This window comes from Galeopterus variegatus, unplaced genomic scaffold (assembly GCF_000696425.1).
Source record: "Galeopterus variegatus unplaced genomic scaffold, G_variegatus-3.0.2 Scaffold7523, whole genome shotgun sequence".
Classification (NCBI taxonomy): domain Eukaryota; kingdom Metazoa; phylum Chordata; class Mammalia; order Dermoptera; family Cynocephalidae; genus Galeopterus; species Galeopterus variegatus.
The window spans coordinates 63,692-80,514 of NW_007733634.1; the positions used below are offsets into that span (position 1 = coordinate 63,692).

General features: G+C 48.4%; 1 protein-coding gene across 1 annotated transcript in view; it reads right to left on the reverse strand.

The window, feature by feature from the left end:
- Positions 1-290: 290 nt before the first annotated feature.
- Positions 291-16,823, reverse strand: part of ZXDC (ZXD family zinc finger C) — a 36,808-nt gene continuing 20,275 nt past the window's right edge. The window contains exons 7-9 of the mRNA XM_008592037.1: positions 3,250-3,419; positions 1,284-1,385; positions 291-537 (exon numbers count right to left, since the gene is read on the reverse strand). Coding sequence (XP_008590259.1) covers positions 451-537; positions 1,284-1,385; positions 3,250-3,419 — 359 coding nt within the window. The 3' untranslated portion in view covers positions 291-450. The remainder of the gene's footprint in view (positions 538-1,283; positions 1,386-3,249; positions 3,420-16,823) is intronic.

Here is a 16,823-nt window from a genome sequence, read left to right on the forward strand (position 1 = left end):
CAAAAGGAGAATGGAACTTCCAGATCTCTTTCAGGCAAAATACAAAACACTGACGATGAAAGACCACGTTTGGTTTTACTACAGATAAAGTCATATTTGACTAGGGAGCCAGTACTATACCCTATTTCCTGCACAAGTCTTTTTTTTTTTTTTTTTTTTTTAATGCAACAAGTGATGCACAGCTCAGATCTTACAGCACACGGGACAAGAGCCTTGCTGAGCGTGACCCTTGCTCACCAAAAAGCAGCTCTAAAGAGTACAGCTCAAACTCGTTCCTACTAAAACAAAGGAAAACATTTTCAACAAATGTGCCCAAGTCTCTAAAGAACTAGGCAAAACTTCTGAGCACAAACCAAGTGAAGTCTCCTCAGGCCCACAAACCACATCCTCTGAGTCCAAGAAAGCCAGCCTGGAACGTAGCCCTCAGGCCTCTCGTGGCCTGGGATGCTGTCACTGAAGGTCCTGAAGGTTGACGTTGCTTCCTGGGAACTGTGCAGCCTCAGGCCCAGCAGTGCCTCCAGCTGCGGGAAGTACCTCCTGCAAAACCAAGCAGAGGAGTGAGGACTGAGGAGGAAGGAGTGAGGGGGAGGAGGGGGAGGAGCGGGGGAGGAGGGAGGGAGGAACGAGGGAGGAGGGAGAGTGAGGGAGGAGGGAGGGGCGAGGGAGGAGGGAGGGGCGAGGGAGGAGGGAGGTGTGTGGGAGGAGTGCAGGGTGGGCCCAGTGGGTGACCCCAGGCAGGGACAGCAGCTGCGCAGCTTCTTGCGACAGGCTACTGGACGAGGCCTGCAAGAAGCCACTGCCTTTCCTTAATTTAAATAACATATTTGCAGCTGGCTGCTACAGTATGCAAACCGGTGACCCTGGCGTTACCAGCACCTCGCTCTCCCAGATGAGCCAGGCGGCCAGCCTGTACTCTTATCTTCAACTCATGCTCCTGGTGGGAAGTATCCCTTGCCACCTATTCTGAGCTTAAACACTTAAGCAGAGGACTGAATTTGTCTGGGTCTATTTCCCCACATTAAAAGCCGGCCACTTCCCATAGGAGAAAATACTAAAATTTTTAAATATAAAATATTTCAAGAGTGTATTAAATTTCACCTTGTTTACCCATAGGAATTACAATGACGAGCAAATCTGAGCTTTATCCTTAGCTGTGACATTTATCCACCTTTCCCAAAAGGCAGCAAAAGATTCTGGCCACCTGTGGCTGCAAAGCCAGCCCTCAGGAAGCCAGGAGGCTCTGCCATTCTTAACAGGAAAAACAAAAGTCGAGGCATCCAGACCTGGAGCACGTAGACGGGCAGATCCACTGCGAAGAAGGGGTGCAAGGTGGAAGGCTGCAGGTTGAGGGCTAAGGGCAAGACTCCTTCACCTGAGGGGTCATCCTGGGGAGGCAACAACCAAAAAGACCTTTCACACGCTGTTTACTGAGCAGCGCAGAGCCATGTCCCTCACCTTGGCCAGAAGAATCCCCTCCCCTGTGACCTTCCGTAAGACCAGCCCACCCACTACCCTCCAGCTGAAGCAACACCCACTCCCAGATGAGGCTCGAAGACCCAGCACTAACTGGTATCAGGGCTGGGGGCTACTTGCCCCTCCGCCTGGTCCTCACTCTCTCACCTTGTGCCCAGCCCAAGGGCCAACAGACTAAGCTGGGCCAGGAACCTTCTGCCAACTGGCTCCTGTCCCTGGCCCCAGTTACTCCCACACTCAAAAATCCTCCGTTTAGCCCAAATGCCAATTTCTTATGAGGTGTTCCTGAACTCCCTGTGGGTGCCCCCCTGCCACGAGGCCACCAGGCCCCTCACCATCTGGTCAAGGTTCGATCCCTGTACCAGCCAACCACCAAAAAATTTAAAAACTTTAAAAAAAGAAAAGGGACACTGGTCAACACTGCACCTGTCTTTCACCTGCACAGCCATCCCATGAGATCCACAACCCCGACATGGAACTCCCGGGGCTACTGCCCCCCTTCCTCCACAGCCTCGAGAGCCTCCTGTACATAAAGCTCCAAACACCATGACTCCCATTTTATAGATGGCAAAACTGAGGCCCACATGCTTCAGTAACTTGCCCAAGACTACACTAGCTGGTAAGGGACAGATAAAGGATTCAAACCTAGATCTCCCTGACCTCAAAACTTGTATCTTTAATTGGCGTCTCTTAAAGAAAACACACCCTCCTCCCTTCCAACTTGCTCTTTTCTGCCAATGGTGGCAGCTGTCCTGCAGCCTCCCGTTTCACAGCTTCCAACTCTGCCTTCTCCTTTCTGACCTGCTGGCTGGGGCTGTTCTCTCGGAATGGTTCTCCTTCTCTGCCCTATCTCTGGGGAGTTCTCTCTTTTCCTAAGCTCCGAGCTGCTCCAATCCCTGGTCCCACACCTGGAAGGAAGGGGCCTGCTCTCCTCCTCCTCTCTGCAGGAGCCTCTGGGTGCCTCCACCAGGTATGCCCAAGCTCCCCTCTCCCCCTGGCCCGCCTCTCCAGCTCCTGCCTCTGCCAGGCCAGCACCTCCTCTCTGGGACCCTTCACAGCCAGTTCTCAGCCCTCCTTCCGTCATGAGCCACTCCCAGGACTACAGACCCCATGGGTCTCGCCTTCTCTCAGCTCTATTCCTCAGTGCCGTGACCAGAATTAACTCAGCACGCGCAGCCCATGGTGTCGGGAAACGCAGTTCCCTCCACGAGGCGACCTGCAGCCCAGACAGATGCAAAGTGAAGATGTGGCCCGTGAAAAGGGCCAGGTCAGAGCTAGACAGCCCGCACGCAAACCTCTTTTCTCCCCAAATCCTTCCAAATTGTCTTGCTCCCCTTTTCCAGCTGAGATGGAGCGCACATGGGCTGCTGAGGGAGCATGCAGGGGTGTCCTGCTGGCCGCGGGCCTGGGCCTGTCCTTGAGGAGCTTGGTTTGGTGGAAAAGAAAACGGGAAAAAAACAAAAACAGAAAGGCCCACCACTGTCAACATAGAAAAGCTACACCCACTGGTGCACCCCAAGCAGTCCCCAGAGTGGGGGTGGCCAGCACGGCCTGTCTGCACCCCAGAGAGGCAGGCGACCAGACAGGGTGACACACAGTGTGCCGAAGCCCATGTGCCTCTCCTGACAGCTACAGTACAGCTGGCTGGGAAGCAGCAGCCGGGGCTGTGGGGAGACATTCAGGATGTGACACGGGACTCAGGGCAGTGCAGACGGGGTATGGGGCACCTGAGAGGGTGCAGCAGCCACAAGCAGCCCCTCACCCGCCCAGCCTCACCTGCAGTAAGGGGACGTGCACGCACCGTGCCCCTGCTGCTGCAGCTGGCCCTGGCAGGCCTCCACTGGGCACCACGAGGTTCCTGCACAGCCTACTGCTCTGGCTGGTGTGGAAGTGAGGAGGACTGATTGTGCCACTTTTTATTGTTCCTTGAGTAGACCCCGAGGCTCCTAAAATGAAATAGGTAAAAACCAGCACATCCAAAATACCATCTATGGGCAGGCCCTCCTGGGGACCCACTGTGAGGAAGACTGCTTTCCGTTAACAGTCACCCCACACAGCTCGCAGACTTACAACTACTCAACGGGAGTAACCGTGAGGAAAGAAGTCAAACAAAAACCACCAAGATTCTCATTAGAAAACTTACAAAACACATCGTGCAGATCTTTCTGCCAGACTGCCATCAGATCAACAATGCCCACTCCTTGAGGGCACGGACTCTTCCTTGTCCCTCCAACTCCAACAGCTCGCAGCAAATGGGAAATGCCCCAGCACGTCCAAGCACCAGAGTGACAGAACCACAGAAAAGGAAGACCGGGATAGAGGAGGAGGTCGTCATATCCACCCCTGGGCAACTGAGGAACGGGCTGCACAGTTGCCAACTCCTTCAAACTCTTGTTTCTGTCCATCTTCCTTCTCAAAAGTCATCAATTCATTGGTTTTCTAAATAAATGCTTTTTAAAACAGTAATAAGCCTGTGGGCATCAGGAAGCCCTGGAGACGGCCTAGACTGGGGCTGTACAGACCAACAGCCTCGTTCAAACCCTGGCTCACCGACTCTGCTCTGTGGTGCTCAGCAAGGAACCCAGGCTGTGGGCTTCAGTGCTCTTTCTCCACCTGTACAACGGGAATAACTGCCCTCACTCACGAAGTTTTGGGGAAGACTGAATATGTAAATATGTGGTAAGAGCCTAGAACAGTGCCAAGGGATCCTAGGAATGGTTGCTGCTATGTCCACACATCCCGGGCTGGACAGACACCCATGAGTGGCTTGACAAAACCAAGCACACCATGACTATCAGACAAGTCGTCCATAACAAAAGTATTATGTTTAATTTTATTGGATGCAACAAAATAAAATGGAACAAGCAAAACAGAAGGGCTTGCTAAATTTCTGAATAAGATTTCTTCATAAAAATTTCCAATTGCTCTAAATTTAAAGAAAAAAGAGGAAAAAACCGAAGAGACTGGATTCTTCCCTTAGGGCTTTCCATACTCCATTTCCATTTTAAACTTGAACAGGTGCCTGCTCCCCAAGACGGGCTGTTTTGTCACGGAGGTGTGACTTCCAAATAGCCCTGCTGTGATGCTGCACCACCTCATTGCAGCTTCCACCTCCCAGTGCCCCTGCGGTGCCCCGTGTCCTGGCCCCTCGTGCTGGTCACTGTGGCCTCCGAGCTCAGCAGATGTGACAAGGCGCGTCTCCTCACCCAGCACTCACTGCCTTGGTGCCCCAGCACACCACCTTTCCCACCACAGGCCTGTTTTCTTCCTGGGCACCTGAGAAGTTTTCTCTCTGGAATGCAAATTCCAGACAGGAGCTTCTCCGAGATCATAGGTTCAGCCCTCTCACTGCAGAAGCAGCTCCACTGTGCCTTTGAAAACTTCCTTTCCACTCACCTGCAGGTCCTCTGCAACAACCCTCATGGTGGATTGTCCCCAATTATTCTCTGGGTCAAGTTTCTCCTTTCTAATTGCACTACTGGGATGAAGCAAGAGAGGCCCTGAGGGCCCAAAATGTACTCACTTTTCCTCAACAGTTAGAAATTTCACATGGTTCCTACTTTCCTTGACCTTGTATGCTATTCCACTGACCTCAAGAATTTTACCTGAATACATTTTTATGCTCTGAAGTCTTATCATCATAGCATATTTTCCTGCAATAAAAATATGTATCTAAATTGAAATTTTATTTATTTAAATTTCTAGGATTTAAAATTTTTCACCTGGACTGAATTACTACAGCAATTATAGTAATGCAAAGCAAATGAAAAGAAACTATATTAGAAACTTTGATAGTTACGATATTAAAAGCAAAACTATATTGAAAATGCATCTCAAGAAGAGTAGGACTGACTGGTTACATTTTTTCCCAGTGAGTTCATATATCTGTGTTTAAATATTACTTATCGCCAGAATTACACATGGTTAGCATATATTTCTGACAAGCAAAAAAGATTTTCTTTTTTGCCTCCATTTTCTCTTTTCTCACATTTTAAAAATCAATAATAATTCCTTAATATAATCAAACATTAGACATGTTTAAATTTCTCGAATTCCCTCCCCCTCCTTCTTTCTTACAATTGATTTGTTTACATCAGGATCCAAACTAGTTCTGCTTATTGCACTGGTTGCTGTGTCTGCTGTCTCTTAAGCTTCTTTTAATCTATAGGTTCCCCCTTCACCTATTTTTTTCTCCTTTACCTCACAGAGTTTCCCAAGGTCTGGATTTGCTGGCTCCATCCCAGTAGTGTCACTTAACATGTTCTACCGTCCTCCGCATTTCCTGATGATTGGTTGTTGGATCCCGAGGCCTGGTCTCACTCAGGTTAGAGTTGGCTTCAGAGATCTATGTTCTTACTGCAGGAGGCCCATTGTGTCTGATCATCTCTCTGTGACATTAGCAGACATTGCCGATCATTTGCTAGATCCATTCTTCCAACAGGGGTTTGCAAAATACCATATTCTAATTGTTTTATTCCCTCTTTATTTTCTAGCTGGGATGCTTCAATAGACAGAAATGCTCCCTCCTCAGCCATTTATGGTTACCCTGAGGCACAATTCATACAGGAAAGACAGGATAAATGCTTGACTCTTCCCTTTTGCCTACTAGTTTTAGAAAACTGAATTGTTTCCTTATCATCTTCCAAAGAGACCAATTGTGTGTTTGCTTTTGTTTCACTGTCGTTTTTTTGTGGTGGAAAGACTTATTTCTCTTTTTCATTTTTTGTTCCACCAGTGGGTTTTCTTCTTTGTGTATTCGTGGTAGCGATTATCATTTTTCAGATTCCAGATGCAGGACTCCCTTGAGGACTTCTTGCAGGGCTGGTCATGTGGTGGTGAACTCCCTCAGTTTTTGTTTGTCTGGAAAATACACTATTTTCCCCTCATTTCTTAAGGATAGCCTTGCTGGGTAAATTCTTGGCTGGAGGTTTTTTTCTTTTAGTGTTTTGAATGTATCATTCTATTTTGTTGTGGCCTGTAGCATTTCTGTTGAGAAGTCTGCTGTTAGTCTGATAGGCACTCCATTATAGGTGATTTGATGCTTTTCTCTTGTTCTTTTTGTCTTTGAGCTTTGCCAGCTTGACAATAATGTGTCTTGGAAAGAGGATCTTTTTGGGTTGAATCTGTTAGAGGATCTTTGAGCCTCCTGTATCTGCAGGTCTGTGTCTTTCCCTGTCCCTGGGGAAGTTTTCCATAATTATTTTGTTGAATAGGTTTTCCATGCCATTTCCTTTCTCCTCCCCTTCTGGAATAGCCAGGATTCGAATGTTTATGTGCTTTAGGTTGTCCGCTAGCTCTCTTAGATTTTCCTCATTTTGTAAAATGTTTTCCTGTTTTTGTCTGCTTGGGTTATTTCTCATAGACTATCTTCAAGACCAGAAATTCTTTCTTCTTTTTTTTTTTTCCTTTTTGTCTTTTTTACTGACCGGTAACAGGATCACAACCCTCGGTGTCGCGCCCGTACCGGGGACCGGCAACGGGATCGCAACCCTCAGTGTTGCGTCCGCACCGCGCTCAGCCAGTGAGCGGGAACCGGTCTACACATGGGATCCGAACCCTCGGCGGGAGCGCCGCCGCGCTCCCAAGTGGCGCACTCTCCAGTGTGCCACCGGGCTGGCCCAGAAATTCTTTCCTCTGCTTGTTCTAGCCAGCTGCTTAAGCTATTGGTTGTGTTTTTCACTTTGTTGAGTGAATCTTTCAGTTCCATAAGTCCTGCTACACTTTTTAAGGTATTAATCTCTTTGTAAATTTCCTCCTTCATATCCTGGATTTTTTCTCATTTCATTATGTTGTCTAACTGAGTCTTGTCATATCTCAGTGAGTTTCCTTAAATTGTTGCTCAGAATTCCTTTTTACTCATTTCAAGGGTTTCCTGCTCTAGAGGGTCTGATATTTGAGAATTTCTGTATTTTTTTTGGTGGTGTCATATTTTCCTGGATTTTTGTATCTCTAGTATCTATACACTGATGTCTGGTCATCTGGTAAAGCAGTTGCTTCTATTCCTACTCTGGAGTGGGCTTTGAGGAGAGAGATGTCCTCTTCTTTTTCTGGTCTCCACTGGTGACTCTCCCTGTGTTAATTCAGTCAAGTGTCTGGCGGGCTGCCTGCATGGTGGCTGTGGCTACTGCTGTGGAGTTAAGTTGCTTTTTCAGCAGCTGTGACTGTGGTGGTGGCTGTGGTGCGCCACCCACGTGGAAGTGGTGTTTTTGGTGTGCTCCTCACCTGCTTACGGGTGGAGTGGGCTGCCCTGGGCCCAATAAAAAGGATTTTTAAAAAATTAAATGCTCGTGCTGTTTTCAATATAATTTCATCAAAACTTTGCAACTGCAGATTGAGCTCATTCAATTTAGGGGAAATGTCCATCACGAAGCTCAAGTACAAGACCAGTCCTTATGGTCAGACAGTATGGTATGTGATTATTTTCTGGTAACTAGTCTGACTTCATTTTTTTTTCCTTTTTTGTCTTTTTTACTGACTGGCAACGGGATCGCAACCCTCGGTGTTGCTCCCGCACCTCGCTCAGCCAGTGAGCGGGAACCGGTCTGTATGTGGGATCCGAACCCTCGGCGGGAGCGCCGCCGCGCTCCCAAGTGGCGCCCCGTAGCAGCGCGCCACCGGGCCGGCCCGCTGACTTCATTTTTTTTTCCTTTTTTGTCTTTTTTACTGACTGGCAACGGGATCGCAACCCTCGGTGTTGCTCCCGCACCTCGCTCAGCCAGTGAGCGGGAACCGGTCTGTATGTGGGATCCGAACCCTCGGCGGGAGCGCCGCCGCGCTCCCAAGTGGCGCCCCGTAGCAGCGCGCCACCGGGCCGGCCCGCTGACTTCATTTTTTTTTCCTTTTTTGTCTTTTTTACTGACTGGCAACGGGATCGCAACCCTCGGTGTTGCTCCCGCACCTCGCTCAGCCAGTGAGCGGGAACCGGTCTGTATGTGGGATCCGAACCCTCGGCGGGAGCGCCGCCGCGCTCCCAAGTGGCGCCCCGTAGCAGCGCGCCACCGGGCCGGCCCGCTGACTTCATTTTTTTTTCCTTTTTTGTCTTTTTTACTGACTGGCAACGGGATCGCAACCCTCGGTGTTGCTCCCGCACCTCGCTCAGCCAGTGAGCGGGAACCGGTCTGTATGTGGGATCCGAACCCTCGGCGGGAGCGCCGCCGCGCTCCCAAGTGGCGCCCCGTAGCAGCGCGCCACCGGGCCGGCCCGCTGACTTCATTTTTTTTTCCTTTTTTGTCTTTTTTACTGACTGGCAACGGGATCGCAACCCTCGGTGTTGCTCCCGCACCTCGCTCAGCCAGTGAGCGGGAACCGGTCTGTATGTGGGATCCGAACCCTCGGCGGGAGCGCCGCCGCGCTCCCAAGTGGCGCACTGTAGCAGTGCGCCACCGGGCCGGCCCGTGACTTCATTTTTTAATTCAAGTAAACATACTGAAACATGTTTCACAGAATATTGTAGAAACCATTGAAGAATAAATTAAGGAAGGTATCATAAAAGAATAATTAATCTTTTTAGGTTACTGTAAAAGGCAGGCAAGGTTTAAATGATGTGTATCTAATATTTATCATGTAGTTTTACAACATGAAAACAAGATAAATCTGAGCCACTTATCACTATTTATTGTATAATGATTCAAAGCCAAACATGTGGGTCATACTCTAAGTTATCTATGAAACAAGAGATAAGATCAAAGCTTTGTATTCCTTCACTAGATGCGTGCCAGCAGGTAAACTATTCAACTTACCGTACAATTAAGAAAGAGTCATGGGCACAAAATCAGAAATAATTTCACTGATTTTGCTAGATATCATGATCATATTTTTCCTTTTAGACAAGGACATACACTTCTAAAAAACCAGTTAGTAACTAGACTATAATTCTACTTTTATTAACTGGATGTAGAGGCATTAATTTATAATAATAAGGTTCACTGTAACTAGAATATTTCATGACCTATGATAAGCTAAATTGGCTTTAACTTCTACATTACACTTAATCCAACAGAAATTACATAAATTTCTCTGTAACGTGCCTGTTTAACTCAGTATCTTTGGTAGTCCTGCAGACACCATAGTTAAATTTAGAAGAATCACTGCCATTAACTTGTACTGCTTATGCTCATGTACTCGTACATACAGGACTCATTCCTTAAAAGCAATGCATTCTTTGACAACAGCGGAGCGACAGAAAAGACGAGGACTTTAAATGAATGCTGTCGACACCCTCACAGGCCCTCTACAACACATCTCAAATCAGAACAGCTCAGCGCTCACTGTTAGAAAAATCTCTGCACGAACAAGGGCAGGCTGGCAAGGGCACCTCCTGGTAGTTTTGATGCCTGTATTAATCCACTAAAAGATGCTTCTCTGAGACCAGTATTTTCAATTGTCCCTGGATCTGGTGTTCTGGAAGGTTAATTTGTCTTTATGCACCTCTAGGGCAATGCACCATAATAAAAGTGGGGCTGAGAGATGTGGCTTCCATGTTTCTTGTAAAGCAGGAGGGCAGTTGTGACGGAGAGGTAGAAAGGAGAACCTGCAGAGCTCCTGAACTCAAACACACCTTCTCAAGAGAATCACAGGGAAGACTGTCTATGGAAGGTGACGACCTGAAAGCTGATTCCTCAAAAGTCTTCTCACACACCCAAGGGCACTGGAGCCAGACTGGAGACCACCCATTAGTCACTGTGAGACGGCTGTGAGGGAAGAAGGGCAGGGCAGGGAGAGAAGGAAGCTGAGCTGTCCATCAGTCCTGGGCAGGACAGAAGCACCCCTGCCTGTTAAAGCCGCTGGGGCACTGTGTTCCGTCCTATAATCCCCAGTGATACCCCTTGACAACTGGTAATGTACCATAGACATTTAAGATGGCTAAAAGTTAATCATATACTTCTTCAGTTAACGAAGCAAGTGTGTTATCTAGGGATGCGTGACATGCTAAAACAAACAAATGGTCTCCACAGGAATCCCCCACAGTGACCACACAGCCCAGGTCCTCCCTAGCAAAGGATGACTCAGCATTAAATATAACAGACATTTTCATAGGAAAAAACAAAAATTCGCTTCTCACTGTGGAAATCCACAAACCCTTACAGAGCAAGGTAACCACACTGAACTGAATTTTGCTTCAGTCTTCTCAATCTTTATCCAAAATGCTTATTTGTGCTAGAGAATCTTGAGGAGTGGGGAGAGGAGAGCAGTAAAATCCAACCAGCAAGCAACCTCCTGGTAAGCAAAGAAGAGACCTGAAAAGTTAACCCGTGGCTTATTACCACAGTGCGATAACACCAAGGTCAAGATAACCAATGGGCTGGCTGGTTAGCTGAGATGGTTACACAGCAGTGTTGATGACACCAAGGTCAAGCGTTCAGATCCCCATACCAGCCAGCCACAAAAAAAATAATCACAATAAAAGATCACCCTATCTGGGTATTAAAGTTAATAGCAAAGCATTAAGAGCCTAGGTTCGGAAGAACCAGCCACATGACCTTGAGAATGGGTGAGACTAACAGCACAGAGCTGGCTCAGACAAAGCACTCCACACCCGGCAGCACCAGTAGGGGACAGCCCGGCCCCAGGATCCTGGGCTGGGATTCAAGCCCACAACAGAGGTGTGAAGGCCCAGCATCAGCCTCCAGGCCACCAGAGGGCCTCTCACTGGATAACTGAGGTCACGCGGGCTTTCTGTACTGGGAACCCTCATCAGAACCACAGGACACAGCACAGGACCTGGGTGACTGTTTTCCCAACTGTCCCAAGGATGGGAGATGTGACCTCCTTCCACATAATGGACGCCAGAGGGCGCAGGGCTTAACTCCCACAGTTCCTGAAGTGGTTAGTCCTACACAGCCATTAAAAAGACATCATATGTAAATATACCCATTTACAAGGAAAAATATTCATGTTATTAGTAAAAAGCAGATAAAAATATATGTGTATCATTTTTTTAAAACAAGGAAAATGTTTAACACAGAAACACTGGAAATGGTTTTCTCTGGGTGGTGAGCTGTAGGGAAAGTGCATAAGGAATTCACATTTCATTTTCCTAAAGAATGAAGCAGCATGACCTGCACATTTCTGTGGACACTGTCTCTGTGCTCCAGCTCAGAGCTGGCCCCCTCCAGGGCTAATGAGCCACCAGTCACCCGCCATCATGACTCCTCTCTGCAGTATCTCTGCAGTGGCCTTCAGGAGTCTTCTACGTTATCTTTCCAGATGAACTTAAAATTGACTGAAGATTTTTTTTTAAGTTCCTTTGAGATTTCACAAAAACTGAATAAAATATATATATTAACCAAGAACTCTCTGCAGTGGCCTTCAAGAGTCTTCTACGTTATCTTTCCAGATGAACTTAAAATTGACTGAAGATTTTTTTTAAGTTCCTTTGAGATTTCACAAAAACTGAATAAAATATATATATTAACCAAGAATTGGGCATTTCCAGCCAAGTATATGGCAGGTCCTACTTGGGGCCTTATCCATGCCCAGCAGACTCGTCATTAGTGACCCCAAGATGTTTTATGACTTTTATTGCCATTATGATGAGATCTATTTTTCATTACTGTATCTCTGTCCTGATTATCCTAACAGAAAAGCTATTAGTTTTATACATGTAAATACTTATTGTGCAATTAGCTACCTATCCAGCCTTATTTCTAATTATTTGGGTTGATTCCCTTGGGTTTTCTAAGACTGATAATCATATCATTGCTTCCTCCTTTCTATTTGATTTCCTATTTTTCTCTAAACCTTCCATGAAAGTGTCAAATATTACAAATATTACTCTATGGTTGGTTTGGTTGCCTTTTCTTCAGATTTTGATGGGAATGTACCTAGCATCCCTCCACTGAAAATGGTATTAGCTATCACTATTAGAGAAATCTTTTTTTGCGTCCTAGTTAAGATTTGTGATTTTTTTTTTTTTGGCAGTTGGCCAGTACCAGGATTCAAACCCTTCACCTTGGTGCTATAAGCACCACACTCTCCCGAGGAACCTGGCCAGCCCAGATCTACGATGTTCTTTAAATCAACAACAGATGATGAATGCTATCAACTGCCTCGTCTGCCATCTGTGGTTTTGATGTGGCAAGTCAGACCAAGCGACCATGCGCCACCTGGCCCTGGGTAAGCCCGACTCATCTGCAGCCAACGTGCTGACATCTCACCCGGGGTCTCCACCTCCATGTCACTTACTGGAGGCAGGTCGCAGTGTCCTGGAGCCAGCCTGCCTTGGGTTCAGTCCTGATCCTGTCCCCACTAGCTATGTGGCCCTGGTCAGCTCACCTCTCTGTGCTTCAGCTTCCTCATCCAGCAAATGAGAGAATTAGGAAATATGCCTCCCAGGGCCACTGTGAGGACTAAAGCGGACAACAGACATGGGGCCTAGAACCATACCTGGTGCACAGTGCCTTACATAGACATTACCCCCTTGTCAGTTTCAGTACTCAGGGTGCGTTAGCCTTGTACATTGGATTTAATAGCTTTTATCCAAAACATGTCTGTGTGGGTTTTCTCGTCCACTCAATAAGTGTCTGCTGCACCTTCTCTGTGTGGTAGGCACACTGTATGGTCAATGTGGACCCTTACCAGGGGGCTCACTTGCTGGTCTGTGCTCTAAATACAGGTGTCTTATGTTTTTCAGGGACATACAGACAAAACTACAATCAAAATGCAGTGATAAGGGGATGATATAGTAGTACAGGGGTACCCTGGGAACCCTTAAGGGGCCACTGACAGAGGACACTGAAGGGCTGTAACAGTCACTGCCTTTGAGAAGCTGTTGATAGTTGCAGAGTCTGTCAGGAACGCTCTCAGCATTCCACGCAGACACCCAGAGATCAGCACAGCAGAAGTCACCATACCCCAAGGCTAGAGGGACCGGGGAGGGGGTGGTATCACCAGAGTCCATTAGAGGGACAGTGCACAGGAGCCAGAACTATATAGCAAGGGCCACCCAGAAAGAGCTGGGACCGCAGGGGAGACAAAGCCATCATAAAATTCCCACCAAAGCAGAAAGTGCACGAGACTCTGGCTCCACACCCCCCTCTGCCTGATCTTTCACCAGTGCTCTACCAGCCGAACCTGGCTGGAAATGCTACTGGGGAGTCTGGGTACACCCTCTGGGGATGGGGAGTGAAACTGTCATGACTGGCCCAGCTGAGAGGGGTGAGTCTCATCACCCACACAGGAGGATGAGCAGGATCTGCCGGGGCAACACACAGCGGCGGCATGCGCAACAGGGCATCCATAGGCACCAGAGCAGTGCAGGGCAGAGTGACGGGCTCGGGGCAGCTGAGGCCAGCTCCTGAGGCCTCAAAAGCGTAAACACGGGGCAGCGGCCCGTCCTAGAGGTCAGTGGTCAGCCCTGCCGCTGTTCTCCCTGCTATGATCCCATAAACGTTAAACGAATATGCACAGGTAGGTGTGATTAACCAAGTGCACGTCGGCACCTGTTACCAAATCTTCCAGGCAGTGGTGGGCAGTCCTGCATGGAAGCCTCACACCCACCCTAAAAAGCCAGGTCACTCCTGTCCCCATTTTCCAGCGGGGGATGCTGAAGTCAAAGGTCAGACAATCTGCCCCAGGACACCGCAGGTGGTGGAAGACCTCACCCCCATTCCTGACAGTGGAACTGGCACTGTGCATCAGCACAGGACACCTCGGCACTATGAATTGTCTCTTCAGCTGTTGTGTGTGGCAAAGTCCATTCCATTTTTACATTAAATAGAGGATTCCTTCTGCCAAATGTTGGGGACCTGCTGCCGAGGGCGAGGAGTCAGCAAGGGACTTACTGTTTGGCTGTTAGGGTCAGACTTTCATCCTGTCACCTGACAGCGAGACCAGGGAGAGCAGAAGGGGACACAGAACAAGCAGGGCCTGCAGAGAAAACAGGTGCTAGTCACAGTTGTTGGGGTTCAAAACAACACCCCAGAGTTCGGCAACCTGGCATGCTGAGTACTGGGAACTTAAGGTGCCTGGAAGGCCTCAGAAGCAACGCTTCTCTGCCCTACTGCCCCTCTTACTCCCCACAAATGAGTTGTGGAAACCAGAATTCCTCCTCCCCAAGGCAGGTCATGGAAATTAGAACTACTCACCCCCAATCTAGAAAGGTCACTCTCTCCTTTCTCCCTTGAAGACCCTCATTCCTCAGGGGTCCTGCCGCATGGAGATAGGGGGAGGAATACTATGCAGAGAAGCCAAGAAGAACTTGAACAGACAGGCCTTGCTTGCGGGGTTCTCCCTGCCCAAGTCTATGACCACTAGCTCACACCCTTCTGTCCAATCACAGTTCCACACGGCGGTCCATTCTTCATCAGACCCAAGTATAAGGATGGATAGCTTTCCCTGGGTCTCTGGGTCTTCATTCTTAAGGCTCCCACGCCACATAAAACTTTGATTAAATAAATGTTAGGCTCTTCTCTTGTTAACCTGTCTTTTGTTGCAGGAGTGTTGGCCATGACCCTTGTGATGGGTAAGTTAAGGTATCACACCTTTCTGCGCCTATACAGACAGAAAGGGAGCGGGGACGTGTGCTCCAAGCAGGGATCAGCATGAAAACCAAGGCATGGAAGTTAACAGAAACCAAAGCAACAGCTAGACACGCAGTGAGCAGGACTGTGACTGAGAGTCCTGTCACTCACTGGGTCTGGGCACAGGAAGCCTGACTCGCAGCTGGCTTGCTGACTGTGGGGTCACACTCCACCACAGAAGCAGGAAGCTCATGGCCACCAAGCACCCTTTCCTGCTTCAGAAGACCTCCCGCCATGACAGCCCTTAAAACCAGAGCTCTACAGCAGGGACAAAGAAGAAGCTGGGCCCCAAGTGAGCAATGAGCAGATACCTTCACGGGAAGTGTCTGCAGTACACAGGGAACTAGGAAGGGAAGCTTGGGCAAAACCACCCTGTGTCTACAGAAAAGACAAGGACAGACGGCCTCCACTTTGGTCACAGTCTGCAATCCGCTTTCCTCCCCAACTGAGAGCCCAGTGCACCCTCCCTCATCAGAGGCCACATCTGCCCCTAGGTGTGTACACAGGGCCACACAGTGTGACAAAGCCCCTGCGGCCAAAAGACACACCCATCCAAATCCAAACCTAAACCCACCGGGGGTGCTCTGTGGTACTTGAGTTTACAAACCCCACAGGAACTGTGTAAATTCTCTTCTGGAAAGAAGAGTGCAGCGTCCCAGCCGACTGACAGACCCGCCGGCCCCGCAGCCCCACCCACTCCCATCCTCCCGTCCTCCCTCTGCTTTCTTCACAGCAGGGACAAGAAGGAATGGGTGAAACCACATGCCTCAAGAATGCCCCAAGTTTTCTGCTTTAAAGTGAAAAAAACATATTATTAAAAATTAGATCACTGACAATTTCAAGGCCCAGTTCAACCCAGCTACTTATTAAAACACTGCAGCTGCATGCATGCCTGAGCCAGCAGCACCAAACACAGCACAGCCGGCTCACCCTCCACCCACGTGGCAGACTCCCCAGTTCTGGACTGGCAAGCTGGGACAGCCCTGGGCTCAAGGGGCCACAGAGAGGCCACCCCAGTGCTCCCAGGCCCCGCAGTGGGAGGTACAAGCTTGCCCTCACCTCTTTGCTACTGCTCTTTGGACTCACCATCCCCTCGGGGAATGGAAACTGATTCCAGACCACTCTCCTCAGTTCCCAGGTGAGGACACCTGAGAGCCTGTGGGAAGCCCTGCAAGGCCACCCCAGCAGAACGGCTCCTCTGCTGCTTACCATTTAAATGGCCATTTTAACACAAGCTTTTTAATAACACAGTTAATGTATTTTCAAATACGAAAAGTAAAAATAATCATAAAATACCCACAATCTTATCGTGCAAGAAAAAACCGCTATCCATGGACGTATGTCCAACCACTTTTGTTTCCTTTAACACAAGCTTTTTAATAACACAGTTAATGTATTTTCAAATACGAAAAGTAAAAATAATCATAAAATACCTACAATCTTATCGTGCAAGAAAAAACCGCTATCCATGGACGTATGTCCAACCACTTTTGTTTCTATGCAAAGACATACACAAATGGTCTATTGACACCCAGCTTTTCTTACAGACATGGACATGCAGTGTTCAGCTTTACTGATGGCACTTGAGCTATTCAATCACGAACAGTCCTGCACTGAGCAGCAGCTGGTATGTGGTACCTTACACAAATCCCTGAAGAGCTCCTTGAGATAAATTCCAAAAATGTTGTTATAAGATTGAACATCATGCTTATTTTCTGGCTCTTGAGAACGTCATCAAATGACCTCCAGAAATGCCACGCCATGTCCCTGGTGAGGCTCTCGCCAAGCAGGAGGACGCTCCCCACACACCTGTCCCGGCGCTGGGCTGCT